General features: G+C 36.5%; 1 protein-coding gene across 1 annotated transcript; it reads left to right on the top strand.

The window, feature by feature from the left end:
* Nucleotides 1–401: 401 nt before the first annotated feature.
* Nucleotides 402–18,474, top strand: LOC104231616 (uncharacterized). Its single transcript, XM_009784632.2, has 17 exons — nt 402–712; nt 794–905; nt 1,157–1,251; nt 2,118–2,271; nt 2,361–2,505; nt 3,701–3,794; nt 9,442–9,573; nt 10,275–10,375; nt 10,483–10,596; nt 12,443–12,666; nt 14,417–14,475; nt 14,559–14,744; nt 14,824–14,947; nt 15,047–15,105; nt 16,872–17,017; nt 17,377–17,541; nt 17,750–18,474. The coding sequence occupies exons 1-17, from the start codon at nt 646–648 to the stop codon at nt 18,047–18,049; spliced, it is 2,277 nt and encodes a 758-aa protein (XP_009782934.1). The 5' UTR covers nt 402–645; the 3' UTR covers nt 18,050–18,474.

Genomic DNA, 18,474 nt, shown 5'->3' with positions numbered 1-18,474 from the left:
AAAAGGGTGTAACCAAATCCTGAAGGTACAAATAATGAATTGGAAGTCTTTTAAAGTGGATTGTATATATTTTGTAACTAAAATGTATTTAGATCGGATAAATATCAATACATAGACATTTTTCGTAATAAGATTTCAAATAGTTTATAAGAATGAAAAAATCCCATAAAAAACCCTAATTTTGCCACGGTCCAAAGGATGAACTGAATGTTTGTGCAGTTGAAGGTGTTGGTTTTCATTTTTGAAAAATAAAGAGAAGGAGAAAATTAGAGGGGCAGTGCAATGGAACTTAAAATTAGTGGTTTCAATTTTTTTTATTTGAATTTTTATTTTATTTTATCACTTTTATATATTTATTAAAATTAATACAGGTTTAACGGCTTCGAATTTCTTTGACAAATAGTAACTGTTTAATCCCTTTCCAATTCTTTCTGATTGGGGTTGGAGATCGATCGATGAAGGATTTTACCACTGGAGAAAAACATTAGCAAATAAACGAAATTTATATATTACTAATATGTTTAAGTACATTTTATTTTAATGCCCTAAAAGGCTAAAATACGCAAGTTTCCCCCGCCGTTTATATAGAGGCAGCGAAAGTAGTGAAATTTGAAGAGCAAGAAAGAAAAGGAGACTATAGAGAGTATGGCTATGGCTCTTCGAGTTAGACGCCTGAAAGAAGCTTATAGGCTTCTCCCTCTCATTTCTTCTGGTATTTTACTTGTTCAACATTTGGCTAATGTTTTATTTACTCTTCTCCTTATATATAGGAATTTCTGATTTTTGGATTCAGGAAACAGGTGTAAACTAGTTGTAAAGGAGAGCAATTTGCTTCCGCCTCTTTTGAATTATTCATGTGCAGACATCAATACAAAGTGTGGATATAGATTTCATCAGGATCAGAGGTAACAATTTCTATTTGCTGGATACGCCAATTTGAAATTTCTTATAAAAAAGTAATATTTCCACTAGAAAGCCTGTTCATGATTTGTATATTTGAAGGCAATTGCATTTACTATTTTTTTGTTTTGAACTTTTACCTATTAATTTTATATCTTTTGTTTTTATTGCTCCATATAGTGGTTTGAATTTTTTTTTCAAGCTACTATTTTGGAGGTTGTAGTAGTCTTCACTTGTACTTGACAGTCTCTTTCAGGTATTCAACTACTATATCAGAAGCAGTGCCAGAAGAGCCTGTTGTACAACTCGATTTCCCTTCCTTCATTAAGTCTGCTATTGATAAACCTGAAGGTGAGCTACTCTCACTTGGTAAATGCGATTTAGTTATTTCGAGGAAAATTGTGATGATGAAACCACATACTGAGGTCACATGTGGAATATGTTTAGCTACTTTTATCAGGCAAAAAGTCATAAGTTCTGGGAAAATTACATTGATTTGGTGGTATTGGTGTCTAAACATTTGATGGATATTTCCTACAAACTAAGTTGGTAAGCCAAGTTGAAGAAACTTATTTATGAAGAAAGAAGAAAATAACCCGAGCTGGAGGAAATTTTTAAGTAGCTTCCCTTTCCTGTATGATGTGCCCAGGACTTGTTCAAGTGGACTATGAATGACTTCTGTACTGAACCAACTTGTCAGCAATTGAGTTAATCATTTCCCTTCTGTGGATCTTATCGGTGAAATGAGTCTTGAATATTTACATACAAAATCTTAGCAAAAAGTGAAAGTATTGGTCTATAGTCAGTCTAAACAATTTAAAGAAATCATCATGATGATATCAAAATGATTGCAGAGAACAAAATCATGTTTTTGCTTTCATTTTCTGCTGGCTGTAATGATGGTTGCTTCTTAGTAAATCATATGACTTCTACATGATAGAATATATCATGTCAATTTTGCCTTCGTCATTCCCCGTCTCCTCCACTTGTTATTAATGGAATGCATGTAAGCAGTGGATTATGACAAATTTGTTCATGAAATTCTTGGTTATGCTATCAATGTCATTCTTTATTATGTTTTGAATATTTCATGTCTATTGCTTAACTTTTGGTTTTACAAACTATTTCATTATCTGGTTGTAACTGGATATATGTGCACAGTTGTCTCATGTCCGTTGCTCTTAACTTTATTCCTGAATGATTTGAACAATGTGCAGGCCCTTCTCATTGTTGGTTTAATGGAATTCCGGATAAGAAATTTTTGAAAGATGGCATCTTCCTAGTGCTCGTAACTGGATTCCTAGATGAAACTTCAATCACCGAGGCAAACTTTGTTAGCATGCTTGAGAAAGTAAAGTTTCTCCAGCAGAGGTAGAGTAGATCCTTACGCAAACTTCTTTTTGTCTTAGTTTTCTTATATACAGCTTTTTAGAGATCTGTGCTTTCTTCTAATGTTGCAGATATCCTTTCCTTCAAATAATTGGTTACCAGGGTATCAAGAAGATCCCACTTTCCTCCAGTAATATATGCTCACATCTGCTTGGGAGAACCTTGAAGGAAAACATTGCTTTTCCTCTTCTGCTATCTAACAAGGATGTTCTGGAGGTATATTCACCTATGTTGTGCGGACTCTCCAAAATGTAGCCGCACCCGTGTCGGATCCTTCAAAAATGCACTACTTTTGGAGGATCCGACATGTATCCGGCCACATTTTCGGAGAGTCCGAGCAACATAGATATTCACAGAATTTGCTGCTCAATTAGTGCAGTTTACAATATCATTTTCAATCTGTTTTATCATACTATAGTGTCATACGACAGGATAGCTGGCTCAAAGTGCTGGACCTTCTTTTGAATATTGTACTTAGTCAGAAGGGGCTTGCATATCTGACCATTCAATGAGATCTGAATTTTCTGTTATAAGTGGTACCTGGATCCTGAGCCTTAGTATAAGTGTTTCCATCGATATTTCCTTGCTAATGTTCTAAAGAAAGCAAGATAAACTCTATACTGTTAAGGAATAATTTTCGATTTTTTGGTAGGTTATTGAAACATTTTGTCATGTCCCGTCATGGAGTTATATATGACACTGGTTTTTTAACGGGGAGAGAAAGATTAGTAAGTCTCTTTTAAGTCCTAAAAACAACTCTGAAAATCGATATACATTGTAAACTAAAGAACAATGCTTCAAAAATTTGTTTAACATTCTTTGATAGTCAAATTGTGGACCAAATGGATGTACAGTACTTAGCATACCTCATCGTTAAACATTGACTTTGTTAACAGTATTGGTTAAGTAGTTCGAATTTTGTGTTAGGCCTCTGCTAATCTCCTTTAATCTGCAAAGTACCACTTATCTGGTAGTTAGGCTTAGAAATTTGTCAGCATTAGAGCTAATTGGCATTATGCTAGAAGATGCAACTGGTATTGTGGGGTAAGTCCATGTCATCTATCTTTTTGTTCACGCTTTTAGATATGGTTCAGGACTGGAAATATTGTGCTTAATTGTTAAGTTTGCGGCTCCCTCATTAAAAACTTGTTGGTTGGTGTTGGGTTAAGATCTGGCTTCTGTTTCTTGTAATTTGTCCATGATTTTTGGGTCTTGAGTATTACTTTGTTGCTTGTTGCCTTCCATACAGTTAAATTTTGCATATGCTTATAATAAACATTTGCTTTTGGGTGATATTTGCTGTTGGCCGTAATATCCGAGTTTCTGCAACCTTTATTTCATTTACTCATGTTCTGATTGTGACTAGATTCATTGATTAGTTATGAATTTGACACACTATTCCCTTTGTTAGATTGCTAGTGAGGCCTGCTATGTGATGTTTAAAGGTTTGAAGAGTCCGTCAATCTGTTATGGGAAGGAAGCAGAAATGGTGATTCTAGACAAAGGTATGCTATATTTCCCTCTTTTTATATGCGGCATGTTTTTTTTATGAGGTAAATATATTCATTAATGGCATCGAGAAGATGAAAAAAGTAAAAAAGTGATTCTGATAGCTCCATTACATGAGAATTAGGCTAAGACTACAGAGCTTAAAAATAAAAAAAAATGGTCAATGTTATGTACAGGGGACAGCTTGCACCAGTTAAACAAATTCATAAGACACCTAGCCTTTAAAAGCGATTTGGAGTTGAGATACCACCAAAACATCTATGATTTCTTTCCATCCATAGAGACCAAAAAATAATTGCTGGAACCATTCACCATATGTTCTTGATGGGTTTATCAACTTCCCAGCTTTCATAAGCTTCCTTTACCTATATGCATGACCCAGTTAAGTCCAAAAATCGAGTAAAACATGCTCCTAAGATCTGCTGCTACTCTAGATTGGAGAAGAAGGTGCCTGATGCTTTCTAAGTTGAGAAGACACTTGTAACATCTGTTTACAAGCTGAATGTTCCTTCTACAGAGGTTATCCTGCGTCAAACATGCCTCATTTAGTGCGTCCAACTAAAGCAAATTATTTTTGTGGGTAGCTTTGTTCTCCAAATTAGCTTCCAGGGCCATTTATCTATCATTGCATTGTTGGCACATTAGTTTTATCCTGCTTTAACATTGTACGAGCCATCTCTTGAATTCCCTCATCTCAATCTGTCAACTTCATGAGTATTCATTGTGCATCTCTCTAGCTTTGAAAGTAGTTGCAGTAGATCATTGAGTTTACAATCGGTGACAATTCCCAGGAGTTACCTGCTCTATTCTGTGAAATTGTTGAATCTGGATCAACTTTAATAAAAATGATTAGGGAATTCATCTTTTAGAATAATGTTGTCCAACCATTTGTTCTTTCATATATTGATTTTAACTCCATTCCCCACTTTGAATGATGAGTTCTTCCATAAGCTGCATATGCTTTTCCACAAGCCTACACCATGTGGCTGTCTTGGGAATTTTGAGCACCAGTGATTCTCCACCCAATATTTTGCCTTAATTTTGGCTCAACACTCCCCCTCACATAGTCTAATTCTATTTTTTCATGAGCTAGACACTTGTAATATATATTTGCGTGGTAGTGAGATTTGAACCTGGAACATCTTGCCTACTCCGATAGCAAGTAAAGAAGATGGACTTTAGGCCTAACTCAATCCAAGAAACTAGCTCATGATGTGACGATTGGGACCTTCTAATAATTCCACTCCCAGGCATGGACATCTAGAGCATGGACAACATAATGTGGGGGGTCCAACATTGGATAAACAGACACAGAGTTGAGTCTGGCAATAGCTAACGTATTTGGAAAAGTTTCCCTGGAAAACCAGCGAAAATATGCTATGATCCTTGTCGAAACCTATTCCACTAGTCAGAATCCGCAAAACTCCAGATGGGTCAAGTTGGAAACTTGGAATGAGAAATTGATCACCAAGAGCAAAGCCTCATCCTAAAAAAATGAGATTTTGTTGGCGCGTGAGATCTCTATTACCCGCATTAGTCATTGGATTTTTCTCGGCAGTGTTTTTGTGGTGATGTCGCATATTGCACAACACTCATGAAACAAAATTAAGATATGACCACTTTCAGTCATTGGAAAATGCACGACAACGATATTCTTTTTCTGAATGTTGCTGGTTACTATGCAACGAATAAAGGCTTTGATACTTCAATGAACTGTGGACCTTCTCATCTAACTGTTTAAATTGTTAGAAAGAACACATTTTATTTACTTAATCATATATGTCTCAACATAATATATAAGTAAATGCAATACAAAGAAATTAGCCTCAATTGTTGGGTAATGCCTACCTTATAATATTAGTTATGGCTCGTCAAATTGCTAGATTTAAAACTAGAACTTCAACAGCTTGCTAAGATTGAAGAGGTAAACCCTCAGGGGTTGGCCTGGTGGCAATTGACTTGAGCCTTGGGGTTTGCTCCCTTTCAAGGTCTCAAGTTCGAAACCCACCGGGTGCAAACAATTTCTGAGGCCATCGGACTGGGTAAAACCTGAAATAACCGTGGTGCACTTGCGGGAAACTCCTTGCCGAGGGCCTGTGCACCCCCGGGATTAGTCGGGGCTCTTAGAGACTCGGACACCCGGTGCAAATAAAAAAAAAAAGATTGAAGAGGTCTTATGGAGGCAAAAATCTAGATGTTTATGGCTTAAAGAGTGGGACAGGAACACCAAATATTTTCAGAAAATGGCACTCTCTCACAGAAGAAACACCTACATTGACAAGCTCAAAATTGGCAATGAAACCAATGAAGAGAGAGGACGGATTAAGGAGGAAATTTTAGACTTTTATCAAAAGCTCTATACCGAAAATGAACCTTAGAGACCAACTGCAGACTTTGAAGTTCTGGCAAGTATCACTGATGAAGAAAAGATAGAACTGGAGAAAGCTTTTGACTATGTTGCGCGGACTCTCCAAAATGTTGCCGCACCCCTGTTGGATCCGCAAAAATGCACTAATTTTGGAGGATCCGACACGCACCCGACCACATTTTCGGAGAGTCCAAGACTCCTAGCAACATAGGCTTTTGAGGAAGAGGAGATTCTAGCAATTATTCAATCATGTGCTCCTGACAAGGCACTAGGTCCGGATGGCTATACCATGGCCTTCTCCAAAAGGCACGTGGAATCATCAAGGCAGATGTAATTCAGGTACTCAACCATTTTCATCAACACCGCCATATGGTTAAGCCTTGTAATGCCTCATAAATTGCTCTAATTCCTAAAGAATAAGAGCAATTAAGCTTAAGGATTATAGACTAATAAGCCTAATTGGTGGTGTCTATAAAATAGTTGCAAAGTTATTCTCTGAAAGATTGAAAAAAGTGATTGGGAAACTTATTTGTAGACATCAAAATACCTTCATCAAAGGCAGGCAAATAACAGATGCAACCTTAATTGCCAACAAAGTTCTTGATTGTAAACTGAAGAGAGGTGAATAGACATCCTGTGCAAGTTGGACATAGAGAAGGCCTTTGATCAACTCAACAAGCAATTCCTCATCACAATGCTAAGGAAGATAGGATTTGGTGATGGATCAAATAGATAAAATTTTGCATTAGTATTGTGAAATATTTAGTCTTGCTCAACTCTAGCCCAATTGTTTTTTTTCCCCACAGAATGGTGTCAGGCAGGGAGACCTCCTCTCCCCTTTTCTCTTTATTTTCGCTATGGAAGGGTTAAGCAGAATGCTTGAAAAAGCAAGAGATCTACAATAGTTAAAAGGTTTTGAACTAGGCACTAGTCAAGGGAATGTAATTACAATCTCACATTTGCTTTATGCTGATGATTCCCTTATTTTTTGTGGAGTAGAGGAGTCCCAGGTGCTACACTTAAATCGTACACCGCTTATTTTTGAGGCGCTGTCATGACTACACATTAATATGATGAAAAACTACATTTGTCCCGTTAATAATGTTCAGAATTTGTAGACTCTGGCAAACATCTTGTGTTGCAACATTGGTACTTTTCCAACAACATACCTTGGGCTACCACATGGTGCTAAATTCAGGTCAAGTGGTCAACTGGAATTTGGAATGGTATGGTGAAAAAATTTGGAAAAAAGTTGGCTATTTGGCAGATGCAATACGTCTCAATGAGTGACAAGACTCACTTATCAATCGTGTTCTGGATAGCATTCCCACATATTTTATGTCATTATTCCCCATCCCAAGCAAGGTGAAAAAACAACTGGACGAGATTAGAAGGAATTTCCTTTGGGAAGGTAACAACGAAACACACAAATGAGGATGTTGAGATGGATGTGTGGGCATACCGGGTTAGTTAGAATTAGGAATTAAGTTATTCAGGACAAGGTGGACGTGGCCTTTGTGGAGGATAACATGCAGGAAGCAAGACTTAGATGGTTCGGACATGTAAAAAGGAGAAGCACTAATGCCCCAGTTAAGAGGTGTGAGAGGTTGGTCTTGGAGGGCCAAGGAAAGGTAGGCTGAAGAAGTATTGGGGAGAAGTGATTAGGCAAGACATGGCGATTCTCCAACTTACTGAGGACATGACCCTGGATAGGAAGGTGTGAAAGTCAAAAATTAAGGTAATAGGCTAGGTAGTCGAGCGGTGTCCTTGCTCGTTCCAGTAGTTCTAATACATCCCTCAGTGTTAGTTTTGCATTTTCTTATTATTATTAGATATTAGATTTCTGTTATTGCTTACTGTTCCTCTCACTTCGGTTTTCCGTTTGGTTTGCTGGTGTTGTTGCTTGCTGTTACTCTTTTCTCTCTATCTTGTCTGAGCCGAGGGTCTTCCGGAAATAGCCTCTCAACCTTCTTCGAGTAGGGGTAAGGTCTGCGTACATTCTACTCTCCCCAGACCCCACTAGTCGGATTATACTGGGTTGTTGATGTAAGATGGGGTGATAAAAGAAGATGGTCTATACTCTATTAAAGCAGGATATTCAGCTCTTTGTGCCGAGAATGAGATGGTGGATAATTGGTCATGGAAATTAATCTGGAACACGAAATTACCCCCCTAAGCTGATTTGTTTCAGCTGGACAACACTTTACGAAGCATGTTTGACTCAAGACAATCTCCGGAGAAGGAACATATACTGTCAAAAAATGCTATATGTGCCATCAGAACATAGAAACCAACCGTCATGTCCTATTACATTGTGCAGTTGCTACAGATATGTGGAACATATTCTTTTCAGTTTTTGGGCTCAGTTGGGTCATGCCTGAGAGGATTAACGATGCCTTCATATGCTGGAGTTCTTGGAAAGTTGGTAGGTAGGTCCATCAGGAAGATCTGGAAAATGATTCCTGCCTGTATTTTTTGGTGTATCTGGACAGAAAGGAATCGAAGATGTTTTGATGTAATATCAACTCCTAATCACACTCTCAAGGTTAATTGTCTTTTATTTTTATATAGCTGGCGTAATCTCTTTCCTGTAAACTCCACTGATATGTTTTTGGACTTTGTTAGCTCCTTATCTTTAGTATAGGGCACATTGTAATTGAGCTAACAAACTCACTTTTGCATTTACTATCTTTGTACTAGTTGCATCTACTTGATGCCATTAATGATATCCCGTACTTCATCAAAAAAAAAAAAAAGATTATGGCTCGTCATTGTAATGGAGGACAAGCCATACCCTGTCTAACTGATATTGCTTTTTCTGCATCAGGAAAAGAAGTTAAGAAAAATAGTTACTGGTTTCGTTAACTAAATAGAAATTGAACTCCTTATAAATTGTCTATGTATATTTTGAGTGGCACTTGCATTGTATTGGTCTTTCTCCCATCTATATCAACTGCACCATTTGTGTAACATCTATATCAACTGCACTGTATTGGTCTTTCTCCCATCTATATCAACTGTACCTTTGTGTAACATGTAGGATATTTATCATTCATGTTTCCCATATGCTCTTCCTGATATACTGAGTTTCTATAGTAAGTTTGATTACTTTATCTTTGGGGATTAAGGCTGCGGACCAGCTAAAAAGAGTAGAATAGTTACCTTGCTTTACATGTTTTTATATGCTTCATTTTTTCCATGAAATAGTTTCTGTATGTCCATTTTCCTTCTATTGTCATAGTACTGAGGTTCTTTCTTACGTTCTCCGATGTCAGCAATCAAGGATTTCAGAGCACAAGAGAGTGAGGCCCCTAAGATCCTGACAAGCACATGGGTAAAGCCAACTGATGAATTAAAGGAACCACCTCTCTGTTTCCCCTTGCGAAACCTGTTTCTTCACTTTCCAGGTAGACGTTCCCTTGTTGAGCTGTCCCATACTGTTGATTTAGCACTCTTTAAAAGATAATTTGGAACATCACCATCTATTAATTACTGGGGAAGTGCAAGGATTTCTGCATCAAATGTGCAACTTGTGTGTTCTGCAGTCAGTAAGAAATTATGAAGTACGTTCCCCCTTCCTCCCTCGTCTTCTTGTTGCCGTGTAGAAAGAGGGATAATCAGATAAGAACAGAACAATTAACCACCTGAAACAGGGAATCAAATTCAAGGTTAATTTGTATGGAATGGTGAATAATTGCTCTTCCAACTGATGTGACTATAAACCTTGTGCAACTTTGCTGTTCGAGGAGAAAGGTAGAGAGGATAACATTGTATTTCATGTTACTCATCAAAGTGTAGTTTGCTAAACTATCAAACTAAATGTTGATAATGTTAAAGCAGTGCTATGATAGGAAGTGGTAAAGAGGTACCCAGTCGATGTTCTCTTTGAATCACTATGATGTAGCTTGGAATTTTGGTGGAAGATATTTGAGATTCAAAACTGATAGCTATCTCAATTTACTTTCGAAAGCTTCCCTTGTCTAATAATTTTAAGAGATGATAAAAAGAGGTGTTCCCTCTATTTCAAAATTCAAGGATTGTGATTTGCCTGAGGCCCCTTCTTCCTAGCATTTGTCACTTATACTTTAGTTTCTGACTTTTCTTGCAGGTGGTATTTCAGTTGATGAGAGTGGCAATCGCCTTTTCCTTTCTGACTCCAATCACCATAGAGTTATTGTACTAGATGGCAGTGGAATGATTTTAGACTCTGTATGTGTCAGGCTTGCATGGATTGCTTCATGATATTTTGATGGTTATATCTTACTGCTAAAGCATAACGGGAATTGCTAATGCAAACATTATCATTTTTGAAATAGATTGGTTCTTCTCCTGGTCATGAAGATGGAGAATTTGAATATGCGAAGTTAAAGCGTCCGGCAGCTTCTTTTTATCATGCCACTGAGGACTGCCTATATCTTGTGGACTCAGAGGTAATTGCATTGAAGCTCTTTATGTTTCTTATGATATCCTATCTCTCATTGTCTAATTTTGATGGTTAAGAGGGATAAAAAAAGAAATGAAAAGGAGGTGGGCGTGCTTGATGTAGCAAAAAGTGAAATAAAACCACTCCATCACACATGATTTCGATCTTTTGGAATGTCCCAAATTGTTAACTCACTTGCAGAAAAAAAATCAGCTGTTATAAAAGCTACGCTCATTTAGTCATTCATTTCTTAAAGCATCATGTGCTGTGTTTCATCTCAAGCTAACTATGAGAATATTCCAATAGTCAAAATTGTCTTTCTTCTTGCCACAAGAGTATTAAATACATGAGACTAATATCTTAATCGTTGTATGCCCCTAAATTGTTATATAACGGAGATAGAGGGAGTTAAAACGTTCGGTAAAAGAACATTAAACTGAAGCAATGAGTGTCGCAGAAGCATTAAGCATAATTACGATTTTATTTGTGTGTTGGCGGATACAGCCTGGCTTAAGCTTGCTATTGATAAGCGAGTTGAGCTCGTACCAGCTCAAGTTTGGCTAGTTTAAGTTACCGAGTTTTTTTTTCAAACTTTTACATATTTATATTTTATTAAAAATAAAAGCAAAGATATACATTAATTGAGTTATTCGTTGGCAATTTGTTTTTGAACAAGTCAATATATCTTTTCTAGTTGCTAGTGTGGAAAGATTTTAATGTTCAGGTCCTATCTAGTATTAATTTGGAATAATAGTTTATCTAGTTTTTTCCTACCTAATCTTAAATGTGCATAAATCATATAAAAAATTTAATGAATTCTTTAATAGATAATTTGAGCTCCAGTAAAGTGATCCAAGCGCAGCCTTGTTTACTTTGTCCAGAGAAGCTCAATTTTCTAAATTTGTTGGGTTGAGCTTTTAACATAAACACGAATTCAAGAACTTGGGTTAGCTGACCTTGATTACGCGTTTACACCTCTAATTTAAGTGATCTTTGTGAAAGATAGTGGTAAAAGCAAGGCAAGTGTGGTTTTGCAAGTTTTGACTGATGTAGTTTGTCTCTTTCATTGGCAAATAAGTCTGCACTCAGTCTTAGGCTTTTGGCTGCATTACATGGTCACCTGAGTTTGAAAAGGAACTGTCACTCCTCTCAAGGTGAATCTCATTATGTCCCTTTTGGTTCTTTTGAAGATAACATCCATCTTCTTCCTAAAGAAAGGTCTACCTTATATTAAATTACAAAAGATAGCATGGCCTCACCTTTAGTTTTGTCAATCTAAGCTTTTTTATTTCTCTATTAACATCCACAATGTAGCAGGGAGTCCTACATGTTCCCCTGTTGATCCTACAGAATACATAATTTTATCAATTTTTCTCTTAATAGTCAAATGAAGTAGAGTAGAAACTCAGCATTCACATTGTGATTTAGAGTGTAATACACTAATACCTGTGCTCCTCGCTTCACCATGAGGTTTATTGTTGTTGAGTTAGCCCTCAATCTACAGTTCTCTCCTACAAGTATCACACTCAGTTTTTTTTCTTCTTTTTTTCATAAACGTCAGTTAACCTTTTTAGGTTAATTGATATAAAAAATTATACCAACAGATATTCTGTCATATGGGATATAGAGTGATCTTGAGATTCTATGTTGTTCAAATGACATTATGGCTTCCATGTATCTCCTTTTTTTTTGATACTCGAGTACTAGATTGTTCTACTACATGACAGCCTTGAATTTTTTGTCCTAGTGGATGAAGACACCATTACTGTTTCTTTTTTGCATGGCATCCCTATTAGTTCATTAGGTTTTCCCTGTTATTTCATAAGTAACAAATGTGCCCCTGGTGGTGAAAGAATCATGCTATTAGGAGAGCTGATATGGGGAGGAGGGTTGTGGAGACTTTGTACCCAAGAAGCAAAACAAATATAAATAGTAGCATTTGGAGCTGGATATTGGGGAAGCTTTGGCCTAGAAACGATCTAAATGCACAGTCTGAAGAATTGCAGCAGGACACATTGCTGTTTCCGTGGCACATGCTGAAATCTCCAAATGGCGATCTCCTCATTTTAAACCGCAGGTAGATGCAACAGCTGGTCCAATTATCTTCCAAGTTATAAGTCTGCAAATGCGTTATATTATTTCTCCCTCACCAAGTTTTAACTTCCAATTCAAATGCAAGGCACTAAGTTTTAACTTATTGCACGAAGATATTTGTAAATTAACCTAGAAGACTAGCTCTGAAACTTTTTCTATTTCGTTTAATTGGTGAGGTGTAAAGGCATAGTCTTGCTTGTTGATGTTCTGATTCAGCAATAGGAAACAAGAGTGCCCTTTATTGGTTCTAACAATCTATGGAAATGGATCTTCATCTTTTCGAACATTCAAGTATCCTGAAGGCTTAGTTTAGAGTTTCCTTATTACAACAGGTAGAAAGCACCGATTGTCGAACAATAAGGAAAAGAAAATGAGGCAATAATCACATGATGGATGCAGGGAACATAATTTATTTCGGAATTCCTGCTTGCTTTTTCTTCAATTGCAAATCGGATCAAAACGACCGCAACAGCAATGCCTTCTACCAAGCTAGTTGTGATCGGCTATACAAGTCATCACTACCCATTTCGCTCGATTTGAATTCGTTTCATTTCAATATTAATAATTTAAACTCTTTAGTAATAGAAGTTCTTTACATTTTCTATTAACATACAAATGCCAAGTAGTTGGTTTTGCCTATATGGATCTTCCTGTTATCCAATGCGTTCTGTTTTTCACTAAATTTTCATGATTCTAAGAGACTGTAGGTATTTTGGGCCAACTTCCTTGTGTGATTTTGGTCTACCTCGTTCCCTTTTAACACCTTCCGTTGTCATGGTTTCTACCTACAAACCGATGTATTTAGATGTCTGCGTAAGACATGACCAAACCATCTCAAACGACCTTCTCTCATTTTATCTTTTTATGTGCTACTTGCACCTTCTGCCGTATATGGATAGTTTTAATCTTGTCTAATCTTGTGTGTTCTTACATCCATCTTAATATTCACATTTCTACCATATTCATTTTGTTGATATTCATTTAACACTTACACATTTTTGTCCTCTTGGCTGGTTCTGGCATAAATTTTGTTAAGGCATCTGACTTTCTAGTTTCTATTTTCTTCTTTCCTCTTTGGCTTATTTGGTCCTTTTTTCTTCATCTTCTCTCTTTAAGCAGAATGCCACAGATCAATTCTTTTTCTTATTTATCTTTTAGCTTGGGGGTGTGGAGGATATGTTTTTAGGTATTCAAAGCAAAATTCATTGATTTCTCTCTTTGTTCAATTTCTGTTTATTTTGTTCTTGGAAATATTTCATTATATATTCTAAATTTTCAAACCAAACTCTTGTAACTGTTTATCTGTTCATAGCTCTTAAACTATGTAATCTATCTCTTTTTAGGTCTTAAGCTTTATAATCTTTTTTTCCTGGTGGCATAACTAGGTATGTTTGTATCACATAGCCAGTTTAAGAAGTTGGAAATGATCGGAACATATGCCCAATATTGGTTCTCATTTTTTGTTCTAAAAGAATAAATGGCCCGAACGGGCCAACATTTCATGAACTTAGAAATTGCATATGATGAACAAGTTTGTCGTCTCGTCTCTTTGATCCTTTCAAGGAAAATGGAATATTAGAAGCCCAAACATTGCTCTTTCCAATTTATATTTTGCAGATTTTGTTTCTGGATTTTGAAATTAATAGCATCTTGATAATTTCTGCACTTGTATTTGTAAAATTTTATGGTTTGAGCTTTGGGGTTGCCCTCACTTGAAATCTTTTTGCATGCAGCTGCGAGACATTGTGGATCATGGATTTAGCCTCATGCGTTATCGGAGAGGTTGTTAAAGGTATAGAAATTATTTCCAAAAATGGTTTTAGTTTTCTCTACTAACAGTTAGCGTCAGTTGTTGACTCATCCATACTCTAAAAGGATTTTCAAATATTTTGGAGATCTGTGAGCCATTGATCCTAGAGAAGTCTACGCTTTTGAATCAAATGCCTAGTGATTGGTTGCAGCAGCAAGGAGATGCAAATTACTCATCAAAGAGAATTCCATATCTTGAGCTTATGTCTTCTGTTGCAACTCTTCAGGATCAGATGCTCATCTGTGATACAGGTAATCATGTCTTAAGTGATTGCATCCATTGTAACTTCTGCTTTGTTTGATTCAACTATTGATTTGTACTTATCTGAAGTTGGTCAGAGTGTATTAAAACTCAATAGAAACTCGGGTTCTATATCAAGCTTCCAGATCTCGAATTTGGGGATCCTTGGGTTTCCTTACTGGTCCTCATCTCCTCTTGAACGAGTATGTGCTGCGTAAGTGTAACAAATTAAAGAAGTTCTAGCCGTTGTTCTTTTCTGCTTTTTCTGGGTGATTATGTTAATTTACTGTGTCGATTTCTGCTTCTGTTACAGTGATGAAGCATTGGCAGCAAATCCCATTGATCACCTAGAATCTTTCAACTTGTTGCCAGGTAGTAAAAACCTATTGGTTACATTTAGTCTAGATAATTAGTGAAAAAGCTCTTGTCTGGGAAAAATACTTCTCTTTCAGCTGTTTATTATTACCTATATTTATGTACCTTCAATTTTGTATCTTCTTTTTCTGGATCATATTTTCTTGCAAGAATTTGGTTGTAATTTTTTATAAATTTTGATTTGTTCCAAAGAGGAGTTTTTTTATTTACTCCTGAGGATGAGACTAGAAATTACTACATAATTAGTTAGGGAAGTATAAAAAATAATCCGTACTTGAAATGTAAATGGAGTATGTTAGATCAAATTTACTTCTGAAGTGGCTTTGGAGGTACAATCTGGAGGTTAATGCTTTGAGGAGAAAAGTCATCTTGGTATTGGCAAAATGGACAATGGTGTTCTAACACTGTTAACAGTCCCTATGGGGTTGGATTATGGAAGTCAATTAGACTTCACTGGAATACTTTGGCTTCTAATACCACCACAAGGGTAGGTAATGGAAGGAAAACACTTTTCTGGAGTGATAACTGGTTAGTGCATTGCCCTCTCAAAGAATTATTTCCTGATTTTTTCAACATTGCAACATCACCTACAGCCACATTAGATACAGCTTGGGGACAGCAAGGATGGAATGATACTTTTAGGAGGGCTCTGAATGACTGGGAACTAGAGAGGGTTGTGGATTTCTTTAAGATATTGGAAGAATTTCAAGGTCTCAGAGAATCTGAAGATAAACTTCGTTGGAGCCTTCGCAGGGTTGGGAATTTTACAGTTAAATCTGCATATACCTTAATTTCTATTCCAAACCAACAGTTAGAACAACGGCACTGGAGGTATATTTGGAAACTCAAGGTACCTTTCAAGGTAGTATGCTTTCCATGGTTAGTGGCAAGAAAGACTTGTCTAACCCAAGAGAACTTGAGAAGAAGAGGTTTTCAGCTATATGCTCTAGGTGTTTATTATGTGGTGCAGCTGTAGAAACTAATAGCCATTTGTTTCTTCGTTGTCCTTTTACTGACCTACTGTGTCAGCTCTTTCTTAATGGGCCTTAAATGGAGCATGCCAGCAAACACTTGTAATTTGCTGAAGTGTTGGAATTATAATAGGGGTATAGTGAGACAGAAGATATGGTGGTGATTGGTTCCTGCTTGCATATGGTGGACAATCTGGAAGTAGAGAAATTTAAGAATTTTTGAAGACAGAAGCAACTCTTTACAGAACATCAAGATGAAATGTTTTATTTTGTTTCATTTCTGGTGTAAAGAAAGCTATATAGAGGAGGCAGAATCTCTAGTAGACCTGATAGGTGCAATGTGATATTAGGCGGACATAGCTGGTTTTTGTTTTCCTTGTAAATATGTCTTGACACTGCCTTACTGCTGTTTTTATTTTCTTAATTTACATGTTACCATTATAAAAAAAAAAGCATGTTAGATCAAATTTGAAAAAATATAAAGTTACCTTTGACGACCAATTTTATGTGATGGGCAGATGGACGAAGCAGGGGTTTAAAATGTTAATCTGACTAGTGTGTATACTATTAAAGTTTACAATTGAACGATTGATGACATTGAATTGTTATGAGAATTGTATTTAATAATGTTATTAGTATTTATGAGATGTCCCAAATAGAAAAATGCATTACAAAGGAGAGTACCTGTTGGACAAGTAGTTTTATGGATCAATAGAAAAAGAGAAAATAGGCCAAGTACTTCTAGATCGAGGAGTACTGTATGATAACATCGCTTCTTCATTTCTGTCACAGGTAGAGTTGACATACGACTGAATTTGGATATTCCAGTATATTTTGATCTAATCGAACCACTGCGTGAAAATTGTGTATGGAGGCAAGTTAGAGGGGCAGCAACTGAAATCTCCGAGGCAGACAGCACAATTACGTCTTCAGAAAAGGTTTCTAATGCTTGGACATTTTAGTCTCCATGTATTTGTATCACCCATAAATTCGACTTCCCTCGTTCCAAACTGATTTTTCCATTTTTCATTTTTGTATAGTTCCAAAATAAGTTTTCAAAAAGAATGTTGGTATATACCATGTAGCACAAATAGTTGTGGGACCACTTTAAAGGTAGAATATAGTCCAACATTATATCTCAAAATACTAAATAATTCACTTTTTCAACTCCTCTAATAGCAGTACAAAGTCGAAGCAAGAGATGTAATTTGGGATGAATGCAGTATTAGGTAGCAAGCACTTCAAATAGTGCCTTATTTCAAGTTGCTTAAAGAGTTAAATTGATGGGGATATGCAGGTTGGTGTTGCTCAGCAATGGTATGATGAAATTGACCACCTTGCCTTTTCAACACCGGAAATAGAATCAACCATAGAAGAGGTAAGTGTGAGTCATGGTGAAGAAATTCCAGAAGGGAAAATCGAGATCAGTTGCTCCATTAATACAAGTCCTGGAACAAGCGAGGTATGTTATTCTTCCCACACAATTTTGCTTTTGATTCTGAATTACTAAGATTCTCCAGGATTTATGTGAAATTTCTCGCTTAAGTTGTTTAAAATGATAAACATTTCAGTTAATTGGTATTACCTGCATTTCATACTGAATTTCGCATAGAAAAATGATGCTTTACTCATTATGTGATTGTTTTCATTTCTCTGGTTCCCCCCACCAGGTTATCATTTGTGCTGCAGCATATTTGAGACTGAAAAAGGATACAGATGTGTGTAGTGAAAGTAGACAGAGGAAAGCAGCCAGGATAGCAGATCTGTTGAATCAGGGGAGGACAAGGGTAAGCAGAGATGTTATAGTCCAATTCTTGCTGACATCAAAAAGAGATCTAGAAGAAGTCATCATAACGAGACCTATACAGGTGAGACTCAAGTTTGATTGTCCAAACCACCCAAAAGCAGATAATTCCAAAGATATAATTTTGACGGACACCTCTTTAAATGTGAATGTTACTCTTGAGTAACAACTAGTGTATGGATGACTCTTAATGATATCTATGCCTCATCATCTTGAAGGTCAACTTGTGCACACCTTGATTATTTCACCAGTACAAGTATCGGATAACTTTGATTTGTGCTCATTATTTTGTATGAATATGTGAGTTATTTGTTCTATTTTCTAGTGGCTTTTCTATCAATGTAATAGTATCGTGTTATATTCCTAGACGATGTATCGTTTTCTTTTGTTTAATCGACTCCATAATATCTGCATGAAGCTGTAAAATTAATAGGTCTACTTTGGAGAAAACCTTCTCCAAGTGTTCAGGTTTCAACTGCATAATTCTGAACTGTTCGTCGGTTAGATTGCTATATTTTGGCGAGTGCGGAGAGGGCTGGGTTGCCCATTTGAAAATTTCACCTTTTTATATAATTCATTTTGATTTTCCTA

This window comes from Nicotiana sylvestris, chromosome 9, assembly GCF_000393655.2.
Source record: "Nicotiana sylvestris chromosome 9, ASM39365v2, whole genome shotgun sequence".
Taxonomy (NCBI): Eukaryota; Viridiplantae; Streptophyta; class Magnoliopsida; order Solanales; family Solanaceae; genus Nicotiana; species Nicotiana sylvestris.
This window is presented reverse-complemented; position numbering and strand designations above follow the sequence as displayed.